This window comes from Nomascus leucogenys, chromosome 21, assembly GCF_006542625.1.
Source record: "Nomascus leucogenys isolate Asia chromosome 21, Asia_NLE_v1, whole genome shotgun sequence".
Lineage (NCBI taxonomy): Eukaryota > Metazoa > Chordata > Mammalia > Primates > Hylobatidae > Nomascus > Nomascus leucogenys.
The window spans coordinates 50,637,057-50,653,322 of record NC_044401.1 but is presented as its reverse complement, the minus strand read 5'-3'; the positions used below and the strand labels follow the sequence as shown (position 1 = coordinate 50,653,322).

The following is a 16,266-nucleotide window of genomic DNA, read 5'->3' as shown; positions in this document are numbered from 1 at the left end:
CTGTGTGCAGGAATTCACTGGACTGAGAGGGAGAGAGGTGTGTTCCAGGTGGCGGGGTGGGGGCGGGGGTGCGGGGAGCGGCGGCAATAGCACATCCTCTGAACCAGAGCAAGTCTTAGTTATCCTGGGCAGCTGGTTCCTTGAGGGGCTGGTGACACCTGCCCTCCCCTTTGCCTCTCTCCAGCTGAACCACAGAATCAGCAACATGGACGACAAGGTGTATAAGATGAGCCGAGCCCTGGCTGAGATCAAGAAGCGGTTTCAGAAGACAGTGACTCAGTTCATTAGTTCTATCTTGCTGGCTGCAGGTAAGGAGGCTGAAAGGTGGGTGAAGGCCTATCTGCTGGCTTCCCCAGTCCTGAGATTCTGGCAGGTCATCTCAAGAGACAGACCTTTACTTTACCGCCCATTCCATCTTTAGTCTGAATGTCCAGGGAAGTAGGCATAGCAGAGGTATTTCCCCATTTTAGGTGGGATCACTGGGCTCAGGTCACTTAAGGCCACACAGCTAAGAATAGTGACATGGGCCCACTTGCATTTCTGAGCTTTCTCCCGGAGTGTCTTGCACATCTCCATGAGATTGTTTTATTTTCCTGGTTTTCTCAGTGGCTGGCTGTGTCTCTCTTGGTCCCCACCCCACATCTACATTCACCTTTAGCTCCATTTCTCATATCACCCATCATCCATCTGGAGCCCCTGCTCCCCCCTTCTTTTTGTGGATCTCAGAAGGGAAAAATGCAGTCACCTCTCTAGGCTGTCCCTGTTAGGCCCACAGAGATCCCCCAAGGCCAGCATGGGTGACCTCAGGACCCTTCCACCTCTGAGCCCCTCTCCTGACTGCTGATGGGCCTGGGAACAAGGATACATTAACCCCTATTCTGTGCCACCCCCTGGCTGGGCATAGAAGGGCTGTGCTCCCCTCACTGCCTCTCTGTGGAGTTTCTCCTTGTCTCCAGAGACTTTGATTGCCCCCTTCTCTGGGAAGCCTTCCTTGACTTCCCTAGCAGAATGGGTCACACCTCCTTTGGGCTCCCATAGCACTTAATTATTTTTTCTTTTTTTTCCACACAAGTGAAAGAAAGGATCCCACAGCACTTTGTACATGTTCTAATTATACATCTTACTACTTAGCATTGTGACTATGTCCCCCATCCTGCTCCCCACTGGGAATTTCCGGAGGCTGGGAATTCTGTCTTGGGGTGCCTCTGCATGCTCAGTACCCACATTTGAGAAACGCTGGTGAGTGAAGAGACGAGAGGTCCCTGGCCTTAGAAGTTTTCCAGTCTAGTAGGGAAAGCAAGACAAGAATATAAATAAATACAATACAACAAAGAAAGTAGATGGAATTGACTTAAAGCTGGAGACAGAGGGAACAGCATTCTCAAGGAAGGAACAGCATGAGTCAGGAATGCATTGTGTAGTTAGCCTCTACATTTGGTGCTGGGAGGACACAGGCTGAATGGAACAGGCCCCAGCGTGGGTGGGGAGAGTGAGATTGAAGCTAGGTGTCTTGAAGAATGAGTACGAAAGGAGACCTATTCTTTCTTACATTCTTATAACCCAACATTTGGCAGTGTCACTGATGAGTGCACTGGGACAGGAGTACTATACTGGACAGCAGAGGGGAGGTGCCGGAGAATCAGTCAGAGCGGAGGGAAGGAGATGGGGGTGAGTCCAGGTGCACTTAGATGTTTCCAGTCTGGAACCAGGGGCAGAGGAGTCCTGGCCATGAAGGGAAAATGACAGCAGCGTCTTCTGTTAACAGGTCTGTTTACCATTGAATATCCCACCAAAAAGGAGGAGGAAGAATTTGTTCAGTTCAAGATGAGATCTGGAACTCATCCCGAGCGGTTCCGCAAGCTAAGTTTATGCTCAGGAGAAATTCTTTTACGATCTCAGTCAGGCCAACTGGAATCCTCAATTGCAGAGACTTTGAAGGATAAGCCTGAGTCTGCTCCTGTGAGCCCAGTTCGGAAGAAGACAACCAAAATCTATCCCAAAGCCAAGGTCACATCCAGGTTGGCTTGGTCCTTCATGTCTTCTGCGGCATCAGGTGTTGTGATGGGCAGTGGGCACAGGATAGTGAACCCAACAGATGGGGCCCCTCTCTTTTGGAGCTTAAATTCCAAGGGCAAGTAAAGTGAGGAGATAAACACATGAACAAATGATATAATTTTAGGCAGCGATAAGGACTAGGAAGAAAAGAATTGGAGTAATGTGTTAGGGCAGGGGTTGGGTATGGACCAAATTTGGCCCAGCTGCCAATTTTTTGTTGGTGAGCTAAGAATGGTTTTTATATTTTTAAGTGCTTGAAGGGGGAAAAAATCAAAAGATTTCATGACAGGGGAAATGATATAAAAATTTAAATGTCAGTATCCCTAAATAAGGCTTTCTGGGAACACGGCTACACCCACTCATTCATATATCATCTACAGCCGCTTCCTTGTGACAGTGGACACACTGAGGGTCAGGCCTGCAAAGCGTCAGGTATTCACTGCCTGGCTCTCTACAGAAAATGTTGCCTGGCATATGGGATAGAGAGTGGCTGGAAAGTGGCGTGGGATGGGCTGTGGTAGAGGGTGAGGGAAGGCAGATCTCAGGAGATTATATTGAAACCCAGATGCAAAGGATGATAAACAGGTGGCCAGGAACAGATATGGGGAAGGAACACCAGGCAGAGAGCACAGCAAGTCCAAAGGCACTGAGACAGGAGTGAGGCTGGTATGGGTGAGAGAGTAAGAAGGCTAGTGAGGCTGGAGTGTGGTGGAGAAGGGGACAATGACGCGAATTGACAACCGAGATGTAGGCAGGAGTTTGGTCATGTAGCCTTGATAGTGTTATGGAAGGCCATTCCATAAGGAAGTGACAGCATCGGATTTATCTTTTTTTTTTTTTTCAGACAGGGTCTCTCTCTGTCAGCCAGGCTGGAGTGCAGTGGCACGATCTCAGCTCACTGCAACCTCTGCCTCCCGGGTTCAGGCGATTCTCCTGCCTCAGCTTCCCTAGTGCTGGGACAACAGGCATGCACCACCACGCCTGCCTAAGTTTTGTATTTTTAGTAGAGATGGGGTTTTGCCATGTTGGCCAGGCTGGTCTCAAACTCCTGACCTCATGTGATCCACCCGCGTGGGCTCCCAAAGTGCTGGGATTACAGGCGTGAGCCACTGCACCTGGCCTGGGATTTATCTCTTTTTAACTGTAAAAAAGTATTAAAATATTTTTCATGTTTTAACTTTTCAAAAAATATAAAAGGCATACAGAAAAATGAGCAAATCCTAAGTGTGTAGCTCAATTAATGTTACAAAGTAAACATATCCTATAATTACCAAGTCAAGAAATAGAGCATTACCAGCTCCTTAGAAGCCCCCTTTTGTCCCATCCAAATGACCAATCTCACCCTCCTTCCCAGGTGGAAGATTGCTAACACCAGAGATTAGTTTTTATTGTTTTCTAAACCCTGATGAAAGTAGATCTCTTTGGTGTGTCTTCTTTGGTGTCTGGCATCTTTGTCTCAACATTATGATTGTGAGATTTGTGCATGTTGTTATGTATAGCAATAGTTTCTTCTTTTTCATTACTTTATAATAATCGATTGTAGGCCGGGTGCAGTGGCCCACGCCTGTAATCCCAGCACTTTGGGAGGCTGAGGCGGGCGGATCACGAGGTCAGGAGATAGAGACCATCCTGGCTAACACGGTGAAACCTCGTTTCTACTAAAAATACAAAAAATTAGCTGGACGTGGTGGTGGGCGCCTGTGGTTCCAGCTACTCGGGAGGCTGAGGCAGGAGAACGGCGTGAACCTGGGAGGCAGAGCTTGCAGTGAGCCGAGATCGCGCCACTGCACTCCAGCCTGTGCGCAGAGCGAGACTGCGTCTCAAAAATAATAATAATAATAATCAATTGTAAATACACCAGAAAGTATGCATTCTATGTTGATGAATATTTGGTGGTTTAGGTAGCAGCAAACTGTGCTACTATTGATTGGCATATGCCTGGATGTGAAATTGCTGTCATTGAGTATGTGTATATTCAGCTTCTAGTACAGACTGTCCATTTTCCACCATGGTTGTTTTACGTTCTGCTCCCACCAGCAGTGTGTCTGAGAGTTCAGTTGCTCCATATCTTCACCAATGCTTGGTATGGTCAATCATTTTAATATAGCCATTCTGTAATGATGAAATGTGTTGTCTTAGTGACGAAATGGTTTTTTATTTGCATTTCCCTGATGACTATAGAGGCTGAGCACCCTCCATTGTTTATTGACCATTTTAAATACAGCAGTCCTTCTTATCCTCAGGGGATACTTTCCAAGACCAACAGTGGATGTCTGAAACTGTGAACAGTACCAAGCCCTATATATACTCTGTTTTTCCCTATACATACATATACCACAGCCAAGATGCAGGACGATTCCATCACCCCCAACCAAGAGAAAGAAATTCCCTTATGCTATTCCTTTGTAGTCAAACCCTTCCCTCGCCCTTAATCCCTGACAACCACTAATCTGTTCTTTGTAGATATAGTTTTGCATTTTCCAGAATGTCGTGTAAATAGGATTCTACTGTATACAGCCTTTTGAATCTATCTTCTTAACTTGGTGTAATACATGTAGGATTCATCCATATTGTTACATGGATCAGCAGTTCATTTCTTTTTATTACTGAGTAGTGTTCTGTCTCAGGGGGCCCCAACATCACCCCCACATTCAGAGATTTACTAGGACCCATGAGACTCATTATATAGTTGTATTCATGGATAAGGTTTATTATAGTGAAAGGATACATGATATGATCAGCAAAGGAAAAAGACACAGGTAGAATCTGAAGGACACAGGTGTGTCTTCTGGTGCACAGTGAGAGGACACACCTAGCACGCTCCTTTCTCTAGCAGAAAAAAATGCAGTAACATGTGCAATGTTTCTGCTAAGGAAGCCCACTAGGGACCCAAACCCAAGCTTTTTAGTAGGTACTGGTCCCATAGGCACCCTAAGCCTAGCAACTAGCAAAATTCCAGGCTGCCAGAAGGAAAACAGGTGTTCAGCATAAATCACATTGTTTGCAGTCTAGGCATAGAGCAGGGTGCCAAGTTCCCAGACACCAGCCAAGGGCTAATGTTCTAAAGAAGTTCTTCTAAAGATAACAGCCTCAAGCCTTCTAATGTTAATTTTTTTCTGTATATAATACATGGCATGGATGGGCAAAATTTGTTTATCCATTCAACCACTGAAAGACATTTGGATTGTTTTCAGCTTTTTCTGGTTATGATAAAACTGCTATAAATACTCGTGAGCAGGCTTTTATGTGAGCCTAAGTTTTCATTTCACTTGGGTAAATACTTAAGAGCTAGATTGCCTGGTTTTATAGTAAATGCATGTTTGACTTTGTAAGAAACTGCCAACTGTCTTCCCAAGTAGCTGTACCATTATCCATGTCCACCAACAATGTATGAGAGTTCCAGTTGCTCCAAATCTTTGTTAGCACTTGATATTGTTGGGGTTTGGTTTTTTGCCATTCGATAGACATGTGGTAATATCCCATTATCATTTTAATTTGCATTTCCCTAATAACTAAAGTTGTTGAGCATCTTTTCGTGGCTTATTTACCATTCACATATTTTCTTTGGTGAAGTATCCAAATCTTTTGCACATTTCAAAATTGGATTGTTTTCTTATTGTGAGTTTTGAGAGTTCTTTATTCTGGGTATAAGTCTTTTATCAGATATGTGACTTGAAATATTTTCTTCAGCCTTTGGCTTAATTTTTTATTCTCTTAACAGTGTATTTGCAGAGTAAAATGTATTTGGATGAAGTCTAATTAAAATAGGTTTTTTTTTCTCTGGATTGTGATTTGTTGTCATGTCTAAAAACCCTTTGTTTAACCCAGTGTTTCTCAACCAGAGATGAGTTTGCCCCCCAGGGGATATTTGACAATGTTTGGAGATATTTTTTATTATCACGACTAGGGAGGGAGTACTACTGCCATCTAGTGAGTTGAGGACAGAGATGCTGCTAAACATCCAGCAATGCACAAAACAGCTCCACATAACAAAGAATTATGAAGTCCAAAATGTCAATAGTGCCAAGATTGAGAATTCCTGGCCTAACCCAATGTCACAAAAATTTCTGCTATGTTTTCTTCTAAAAGCTTATTATAGTTTATGTTTTATATTTAGGTCTATGATCCATTTTGAGTTAATTTTTATATAAGGTATAATGTATGAATTGAGGTTTGTTTGTTTTACATATGGATAGCCAATTGTTTCAACAGTACTTTTTTTTAAAAAAGATAAATTTCTCCATTGAATTATCTTTGCACCTTTGGGTCTCTTTCTAGACTCTGTTTTGTTAATATGGTGAATTGCACCCTTGGGTCTCTTTCTAGACTGTTTTGTTAATATGGTGAATTACTTTGATTTCAAATGTTGAACCAGTCTTGCATTCCCGGGATAAACTCCACTTGATCATAATGTATTATTCTTTTTCTGTATTGCTGGATTCAATTTGCTAGTATATTGTTGAAGAGTTTTTCATCTGTACTCATAGGGTTATTGGTCTGTAGTTTTCCTTTCTTGTAATGTTTTTGTCTATTGAGACAAGCATATAATTTTCCTCCTTTATTCTATTATTGTGGTGAATTATATTGATATTAACATGGATATATTTCAGATGTTCAACCAATCTTATATTCCTGACATAAGCTCAACTTGGTCATGATATATTTCCTTTTTATGTATTTCTAGACTTTAGGAGTTTTTGTATCTGTGCTTATAAGGCAGACTGGTCAATAATTTTTCCTTTCTTGTCATGTTATGGTCAGAAGTATTTCTTCTTTATCTATTATCTAGTGGACTTTGTGTACATATGGATTGTTTCTTCCCTAAATATTTGATAGAATTTGCCAGTGAAGTCACCTCTTCCTGGGATTTTCTTTCTGTGGAAGTTTTTAATTAAAATTTTTATTTTTACTAGATATAGGACTATTCAGATTTCTTTTTGTGTTTATTTTGATAAGTTGGATTTTTCTAGGAATTTACCATTTTATCTAAATGTTTAAATATGTTGAAGTTGGTTTTTTGTTTTTTGTTTTTTTTGAAATGGAGTCTTGCTCTATCGCCAGGCTGGAGTGCAATGGCGCCATCTTGGCTCAAGGCAACCTCTGCCTCCCGGGTTCAAGTGATTCTCCTGCCTCAGCCTCCCAAGTAGCTGCGATTACAGGCATGCGCCACCACACCCAGCTAATTTTTGTATTTGTAGTAGAGACGGAGTTTCACCATGTTGGCCAGGATGGTCTCGATCTCCTGGCCTCATGATCCGCCCGCCTCGGCCTCCCAAAGTGCTGGGATTACAGGTGTGAGCCACTGCACCCAGCCTACGTTGAAGTTTTTAAAAAGATCCTTTTGCAATGTTTTAAATGACTATATTGATCTCTAGTGATACCCTCTTTTACAATACTAGTGTTAATTATTTTTGCCATTTTTCTTTTCTCCTTGATGAGTCCCAGGATTTATTGATTTATTAGTGTTTCCAAAGAACCAAATTTTAATTGTGTTGATCTTCTCATACATTTGTCTTATTACTTTATTAACTTTTACTCTTATCTTTATTATTTTCTTCTGTCTACTTTCTTTGGGTTTAATTTTATATTCTTTTTCTGACTTCCTGAGGTGGATGCTTAGATAATTGGGCTTTTTCTTTATCTTTTTTGAATATATACGTATAATATTATAAATTTCCCTCAAAGTCCAGTTTTAGCTGCATCCCACAAGCTTTGATATGCCGTATGGTAATTATTAAGCTCAAAATATTTTATATTTTTCATTCTTGTTCTTTCTTGTCCCGTTGGATATTTAGAGTGTGTAACGTAATTATATCATTTTGGGATTGTCTAGTTATCATTTTTTCTTTTTAACATTAAATTGTGTTGTGGTCAGAGAAAAAAACTGCATAATTTCAATCCTCTGAAATTTGCTTAGACTTGTTTTATGGACCAGCACGTAGTCAATTTTGGTAAATGTTTCATGCAGAGCTAAAATGATGCATATTCTGCAGTTTTTTGATACAGCGTTTTATAAATGTAAGGTCAAATTTATTAATTTAATTTATTAATCATATTGCTTAAATCTTATATATACTTATAAATAATTTCTTATTTGTATCATTTACTGATAGAAGTGTGTTAATATCTCCCACGATAATTTTGGAGCTCTCTATTTCTCCTTTTATTTCTGTCAATTTTTGCTGTATGTATTTTGAAACTATGTTATTAGACAAATGCAAACTTAAAATTGTAAACATTGTGAATTTTCCATTTTATTAAGGACTCTCTTTATTTCTAGAGATGTTTTATGTATTACAGCCTATATTCTCTAGTTATTAGTATAATTGCATCAGTTTTCTGTTTATTTTTCATAATATATCTTTTTTTGTTTTTCAATTTTTTACTTTCACCCTTTCTGCTCCTTTATTTTAAGGTCTGTCTCTTGAAAGAATTATGTATTTCTTGTTTTTTAATTAAATTCAGTCTTTCAGTCTTTGTCTTTTAATTATTTAATCTTTTTACATTAATATAATTACTTAAATATTTGGGCGAATATTTTTACATTAATATAATTACTTAAATATTTGTACCACCTTACTGTTTGTTTGCTGTTTGACTCACTTGCACTGTATTCTTTATTCTTTCCTTTTTTGCCTGATTGTGTATTAATGAAAGATTTTTTGTTTTTTTATTCTAAGTTTCTCCACCTATTATTTAAATATTTAAACATTATTTTAGTATTTCTTTAGTGGTTACTCCAGAGACTATAACACAAATCCATGATTAATTACTAAAGTATAATATAATCTAGCATTTTTACTACTTTGCAGACAATGCAATGATCTTAGAATACTTTGTCCATTTACCCCTTATTTTGCACTATTGTTGTCATGTGTTTTAATTCTATATATATGTTATAAACCACCCCATGAGACACTGTTATGAATTTTTATTTTTTTGAGATGAAGTCTCGCTCTGTCACCCAGGCTGGAGTGCAGTGGTGCCATCACAGCTCACTGCAGCCTCCACCTCCTGGGTTCAAATGATTCTCCTGCTTCAGCCTCCCAAGTAGCTGGGATTATAGGTGCCCACCACCACGCCTGGCTAATTTTTTGTATTTTTAGTAGAGATGGGATTTCACCACGTTGGCCAGGCTGGTCTTGAACTCCTGACCTCAAGTGATCCACCTGCCTCGGCCTCCCAAAGTGCTGGGATTACAGGCGTGAGCCACCGCACCTGGCCTATTATGAACATAATTATACAGTTTATATTTAGATTTGCCCACATATTTACTCTTTTCTTTGTTCTTTATTTTACACGTAAGAGTATTCAGATTTTTAGTTCCTTTTTGTGTCTATTTTGGTAAGTTGGCTTTTTCTAGGAATTTATCCCTTTCATCCAAATGTTTAAATATGTTGAAATAAAGTTTTTCAGAATATTCTCTTGTGATATTTTAAATGACTGTAAGATCTGTGATGATACTCCTTTTCACATTAACTAGTATTAAACATTTGTGCCTTCTTTTCTTCTTGCTTCATGCTTCCATTTGGGATCATTTTCCTTCTGTCTGAATAGCTATCTTCAAATTCTTCTTAGAGTATGCTGGAATTTTTTGGATTTTGCCTGAATATGTTTTTATTTCACTTTTTTTTTTTTTTGAGACAGAGTCTTGCTCTGTTGCCCAGGCTAGAGTGCAGTGGCACAATCTCAGCTCACTGCAACCTCTGCTTCCTGGGTTCAAGCAATTCTCCTGCTTCAGCCTTCTGGGTAGCTGAGATTACAGGTATGTGCCACCATACCTGGCTAATTTTTGTATTTTTAGTAGAGATGAGATTTCACCATATTGGCCAGGCTGGTCTTGAACTCCTGACCTCAAGTAATCCACTTGCCTTGGCCTCCCAAAGTGCTATGATTACAGGCATGAGCCACTGTGCCCGACCTTTTTTTTTTTTGAGACCAAGTCTCACTTTGTCACTCAGGCTGGAATGCAGTGGCATGGTCTCAGCTCACTGCAGCCTCCACTTCCCAGGTTCAAGTGATTCTCATGCCTCAGCCTCCTGAGTAGCTAGGACTACAGGCATGTGCCTTCTTAGACCCATGGGCATTAAGCAATCATCTCAAAATGTTGAGCTAACATTATCCTGTTGGAAGAACTGGCATTACAAATATTAGACAGACAACAAGAACAAAGCTTAAAGATCATAATACAAAAAATAACCAGCAACAGTATCCTAAATTCAGTTTTGAACCAAGAGCCAAGCCTAAGGGCAATTAACTAAACAAATCAAAACTGGGAACTGGGGGAACTGGGAACTGGGGGAACTGGGAACTGGGTGAGAACTGCTGTAGCTATTGAGTAGCATTTTATGACTGGGTTGAATTAAAGCAAAGAGTGGCAACTCTAAAAGAGACTTTTAGTACAATTTGAACAAGTTAGGGATGTTGTCAAAGTTACCGACTAGGTGGCCTAAAGGATTTATTAGGTTAGGTTCTGCCAAGTTACTCATAGCAGTTACTGACTGTGAAATTTTGATTACAGCCATTACTCTGTTCAGTCAAAAAGGTAGGTATTACAAGGGGTAAGAGTCTCATTATGATATGAAGTCTTGCTTGGCGTCTTGGGAAAAGCTGTCTACAGCATGAAGTTGGCAATATTGCAGCTTGAATATCTCTGGTTATAGTGGTTATGGCACCAGCTGGCTTTGTTAACTCTCTGTGTGGCCCACCCATTAAGCGTAAACCTTGTCTTTTGAAATTTACACCAAATTATCTAGCCTCAGTTTACAGGTCTTTAGGAAAGAGCAGTTCCTGCCCTTAGTAATTCAATGAGAGAAAACTGGATTGAAAGAACCAAGACAAATTTAGGATCCAGTCTAGTCTACTGATCACATAGGAATCTCAGATTTGACCTTTTTAACAAAATGTTGAGGCTAGGAAGACAAAGGCAGGCTTTGTATTTTATATATATGACATATATTCTATAAACAATTTTTAATATGACATCTTAGTCAAACTTTTGTTTGCTGGTATTTTGCTAAGAATTTTTACATCTATATTAATAAGGTGTATTTGTCTGTTTTTCTTTTTTGTAGTGTCTTTGTCTGGCTTTGGTATCAGGGTAATGCTGAGGTTTCCATTTCTTCTGTTTTTAGATGAGTTTGAGAAAGTTTTGGTGTTAGTTCTTCTTTAAATTTTAGGTGGAATTCACAGGTGAAAATATCTAGTTCCAGGCTTTTCTTGGGAGGTTTTTGATTACTGATTCAATCTTTTTACTTGTTAGAGGCTTATTCAGATTATATATTTCCTCTTGAGTTAGTTTTGATCATTTGTCCGTCTTAGAAATTTGTCCATTTCTTTTAGATTATCTAATTTGTTGGCATACAATTGTTCACAATTTTCTCTTATAATTTTTAAATTCTGTAAGGTTTGTAGTAATGACCCACTTTCATTTTTTATTTTAGTAATTTGCATCTCTTCTCTTTTAGTCAGTCTAGCTAAATATTTAGTCTGCTCTATACAGAGAACCAACATCTGTTTTGTTGTTTCTCTCTATGGTTTATTTATTCTTTATTTATTTACCTTGACTGACTCCAATCATTATTATTTTCTTCCCTCTGCCAGCTTTGGGTTTAGTTTGTTCTTCTTTTTCTACTTTAAGGTTAGGTTAGATTATTGGTTTGAGATTTTCTTCTCTTTTAATGTAGGCATTTACAGCTATAAATATTCCTGACTACTGCTCTCATTGTATCCCTTAAGTTTTGGTACATTGTTTTTGTTTTCATTTCCTTAAAGTGTTTTCTAATTTCCCTTGAGATTCCTTCTTTGACCCATTTGTTGTTTAATAATGTGTTGCTTAATTTTCACATATTTGTGAATTTTCCAAATTTCTTTCTGTTACTGATTTCTAATTTCATATCATTGTGCTTGGAGAAGAGATTTTATAATGTTTTCAGTCTTTTTAAATTTAGTGAGATTTGTTTTGTGGTCTAATATATAGTCTGTCCTGAAGAATGTTCCATGTGCAATAGAGAAGAATGTGTGTTTTGCTGTGCTTGGATCAAATGTTCTATATGTGTCTGTTAGTTCTAGTCAGTTTATAACGTTCTTCAAGTTTTCTATTTCCTTATTTGTCTTTTGTCTAGTTATTCTATCCATTATCAAAAGTGGGATGTTAAAGTATCTAACTATTACTATAAAATTGCCTATTTCTTCCTTCAATTCTGTCAGGTTTTGCTTCATATATTTAGGGACTCTATTGTTACAGGTGTATATGTTTGCAATTGTTATATTTCTAGATAGAGTAACTGTCGTCTCAATATATAATGTCCTCATTTGTCTCCCATAATAATTTTTTACTTAAAGTCTATTTTTGTCTGATATTAGTATAACCACTCCTGGTTTTTTTTTCCTTTAGGTTATTATTTGCTTGGAATGTTTGTTTTCAATCTTTCGTTTTAAACTTAGCTGTATGTTTGTTTGTTTAGAGATGGGGTATCACTATGTTGCCAAGGCTGGACTCAAATTCCTGGGCTCAAGAGAGCCTCCCACCTCAGCCTCCCAAGTAGCTGGAACTGCAGACACACGCTACTGCATGCAGCTTTAGTTGTATGTTTGAATCTAAAATGCATCTCGTGTGGGGAGCATGTAGTTGGGTTACAGTTGCGTTTCCATTCCGCTGATCTGAGTTTTGTTTAAGACTTTAATCCATTTATGTTTAAAGTAATTACTGACTAGGAAGGACTTCTGCTATCTTGCTGTTAGTTTTCTAGAAATCTTTCTGTTTTTCAGTTCCTCCATCATTACCTTTTGTATGTTTAATTGATTTTTTTACTGTATGGTTTTGAATTCCTTCTCATTTATTTTTCTGTATATTTTAGTTATTTTCTTTGTAGTTACCCTGGTGATTATAAGTAACATCTTAAATGTGTAACAATCTAGTTTGAATTAATACCAACTTAGCTTTAGTAGCATACAAAGTTCTCTGCTCCTGTACAGCTTCATTCCCACCTCTCTACTTTATGTTGACATTGTTATAAATAACATCTTTATCCATTATGTTTTATGTATTTGTCTTTTAAATCATACAGAAAAAACAGAAAAGTTACAAACTGAAAAATATGACAATACTTTTTTTATGTTTACCTATGTAGTTACCTTTATCAGTGTTCTTTATTTCTTCATATAGCTTCAAGTTACTGTCTAGTATCTTTCCATTTCAACCTGGACTCAATGACATGTTTTGTGGTGCAGGCCTACTGAGAGCAAACTCCCTTAGCTTTTGTTCGTCTGGGAATGTCTTACTTTCTCCTTCATTTTTGAAGGATAACATTGCTCAATATAGAATTCTAGGCTGAGGCTGGGTGTGGTGGCTTATGCCTGTAATCCCAGCACTTTGGGAGGCCTAGGCAGGCAGATCTCTTGAGTCCAGGAGTTTGAGGCCAGCCTGGGCAACATGGTGATAACTTGTCTCTACAAAAAACCTGTCTCTACAAAACACCCAGCAGTAGTATCACATGCCTGTCATCATAGCTACTCAGGAAGCTGAGATGGGAGAATCATTGTGCCCTGGAGGTTGAGGCTGCAGTGAGCTGTGATCATGCTACTGCATTCCAGCCCGGATAACAGAATGAGACCCTGTCTCAAAAAAAAAAAAAAAAAAAAAAAAAAAAAAAAAAAAAAAAAAAAAAAAAGTTCTAGGCTCACAAGGGTTTTTTTTTTTCTTGTTTCTCTTTCGGCACTTTGAATATGTCCTCCCACTGCCTTCTAGCAGCCATAATTTCTCATGAGTAATTGGCTATTAATCTTATTGAGGATTCCTTGAATTTGATGAGTTGCTTCTCCCATTGTTTTCAAGATGTTTTCTTTGTCTTTTGATAATTTTATGATAATGTGGGTCAATGTAGATCTCCTTGAATTTATCCCACTTTGAATTTGGTAAGCTTTTTAGATATGTAGATTTATGTCTTTCATCAAATTTGGAGAGTTTTAGGCAATTATTTCTTCAAATACTCTTTCTGCTCCTTTCTCTCCTGTCCTTCTGAGATTCCCATTATGTGTCTTGGGTATATTTGATGCTGTCCCACAGGTATCTTAGGCTCTGTTAATTGTTCTTCATTCTTTTTTCTTTCTGCTCTTCAGACTAAATAATCTTAATTATCCTATCTTCAAGTTTGCTGACACTTTCTTCTGCCTGCTTAGATCTATCATTGAATTTTTATTTTAGTTATTTTACTTTTTAACTCTAGAATTTCTGATTGATTACTTTTCATAATTCTTGTCTCTTTATTGATATTTTTTATTTGGTGAGATATTGTTCTCCTGGTTTCCTTTCGTTGTTTTTCCATGGTTTCCTTTAGCACTTTAAATATAGTTAAGTGGTTGAAGATGACTGATTAGAAACAGCTCTGGTCTACAGCTCCCAGCAAGATCGACACAGAAGACAGGTGATTTCTGCATTTCCAACTAAGGTAACTGGTACTCCTCATTGGGACTGGTTGGACAGTGGGTGCAGCCCACAGAGGACGAGCTGAAGCACGGCAGGGTGTTGCCTCACCCAGGAAGCACAAGGGGTCAAGGGATTTCCCTTTCCTAGCCAAGGGAAGCTGTGAGTGACTGGTAAGAGAAAGAAATTAAGGATATTCAATTAGGAAAAGAGGAAGTCAAATTGTCCCTGTTTGCAGATGACATGATTGTATATTTAGAAAACCCCATCATCTCAGCCCAAAATCTCCTTAAGCTGATAAGCAACTTCAGCAACATCTCAGGATACAAAATCAATGTGCAAAAATGACAAGCATTCCTATACACCAAGAACAGACAGAGAGCCAAATCATGAATGAACCCATTCACAATTACTACAAAGAGAATAAAATACCTAGGAATCCAGCTTACAAGGGATGTGAAGGACCTCTTCAAGGAGAACTACAAACCACTTCTCAATGAAATAAAAGAGGGCACAAACAAATGGAAGAACATTCCATGCTCATGGATAAGAAGAATCAATATCATGAAAATGGCCATACTACCCAAGATAATTTATAGATTCAATACTATACCCATCAAGCTACCACTGACTTTCTTCACAGAATTGGAAAAAACTACTTTAAATTTCATATGGAACCAAAAAAGAGCCCGCATAGCAAAGACAATCCTAAGCAAAAAGAACAAAGCGGGAGACATCACACTACCTGACTTCAAACTACACTACAAGGCTACAGTAACCAAAACAGCATGGTACTGGTACCAAAACAGATATATAGACCAATGGAACATAACAGAGGCCTCAGAAATAACACCACACATCTGCAACCATCTGATCTTTGACAAACCTGACAAATACAAGCAATGGGGAAAGGATTCCCTATTTAATAAATGGTGCTGGGAAAACTGGCTAGCCATATGTAAAAAGCTGAAACTGGATCCCTTCCTTACACCTTATACAAAAATTAACTCAAGATGGACTAAAGACTTAAATGTAAGACCTAAAACCATAAAAACCCTAGAAGAAAACCTAGGCAATACCATTCAGGACATAGGCATGGGCAAAGACTTCATGACTAAAACATCAAAAGCAATGGCAACAAAAGCCAAAATAGATAAATGGGATCTAATTAAACTAAAGAGCTTCTGCACAGCAAAAGAAACTATCATCAGAGTGAACAGGCGACCTACAGAATGGGAGAAAAGTTTTGCAATCTATCCATCTGACAAACAGCCAATATCCAGAATCTACAAAGAACTTAAACAAATTTACAAGAAGAAACCAACCCCATCAAAAAGTGGGCAAAGGATATGAACAGACACTTCTCAAAAGAAGACATTTATGCGGCCAACAGACATATGAAAAAATGCTCATCATCACTGGTCATCAGAGAAATGCAAATCAAAATGACAATGAGATACCATCTCACGCCAGTTAGAATGGTGATCATTAAAAAGTGAGGAAACAACAGATGCTGGAGAGGATGTGGAGAAATAGGAACGCTTTTACACTGTTGGTGGGATTGTAAATTGGTTCAACCATTGTGGAAGACAGTGTGGCAATTCCTCAAGGATCTAGAACTAGAAATACCATTTGACCCAGCAATCTGATTACTGGGTATATACCCGAAGGATTATAAATCACGCTCCTATAAAGACACATGCACACATGTGTTTATTGCTGCACTATTCACAATAGCAAAGGCTTGGAACCAACCCAAATATCCATCAATAATAGACTGGATAAAG

General features: G+C 38.5%; 1 protein-coding gene across 3 annotated transcripts in view; it reads left to right on the top strand.

Moving 5' to 3' along the window:
• Positions 1-16,266, top strand: part of C21H3orf20 (chromosome 21 C3orf20 homolog) — an 84,476-nt gene that overhangs the window by 48,757 nt on the left and 19,453 nt on the right. For all 3 annotated transcript variants that reach the window (XM_030801980.1, XM_030801982.1, XM_030801981.1), the window contains exons 11-12: positions 185-308; positions 1,766-2,018. In XM_030801980.1, coding sequence (XP_030657840.1) covers positions 185-308; positions 1,766-2,018 — 377 coding nt within the window. The remainder of the gene's footprint in view (positions 1-184; positions 309-1,765; positions 2,019-16,266) is intronic.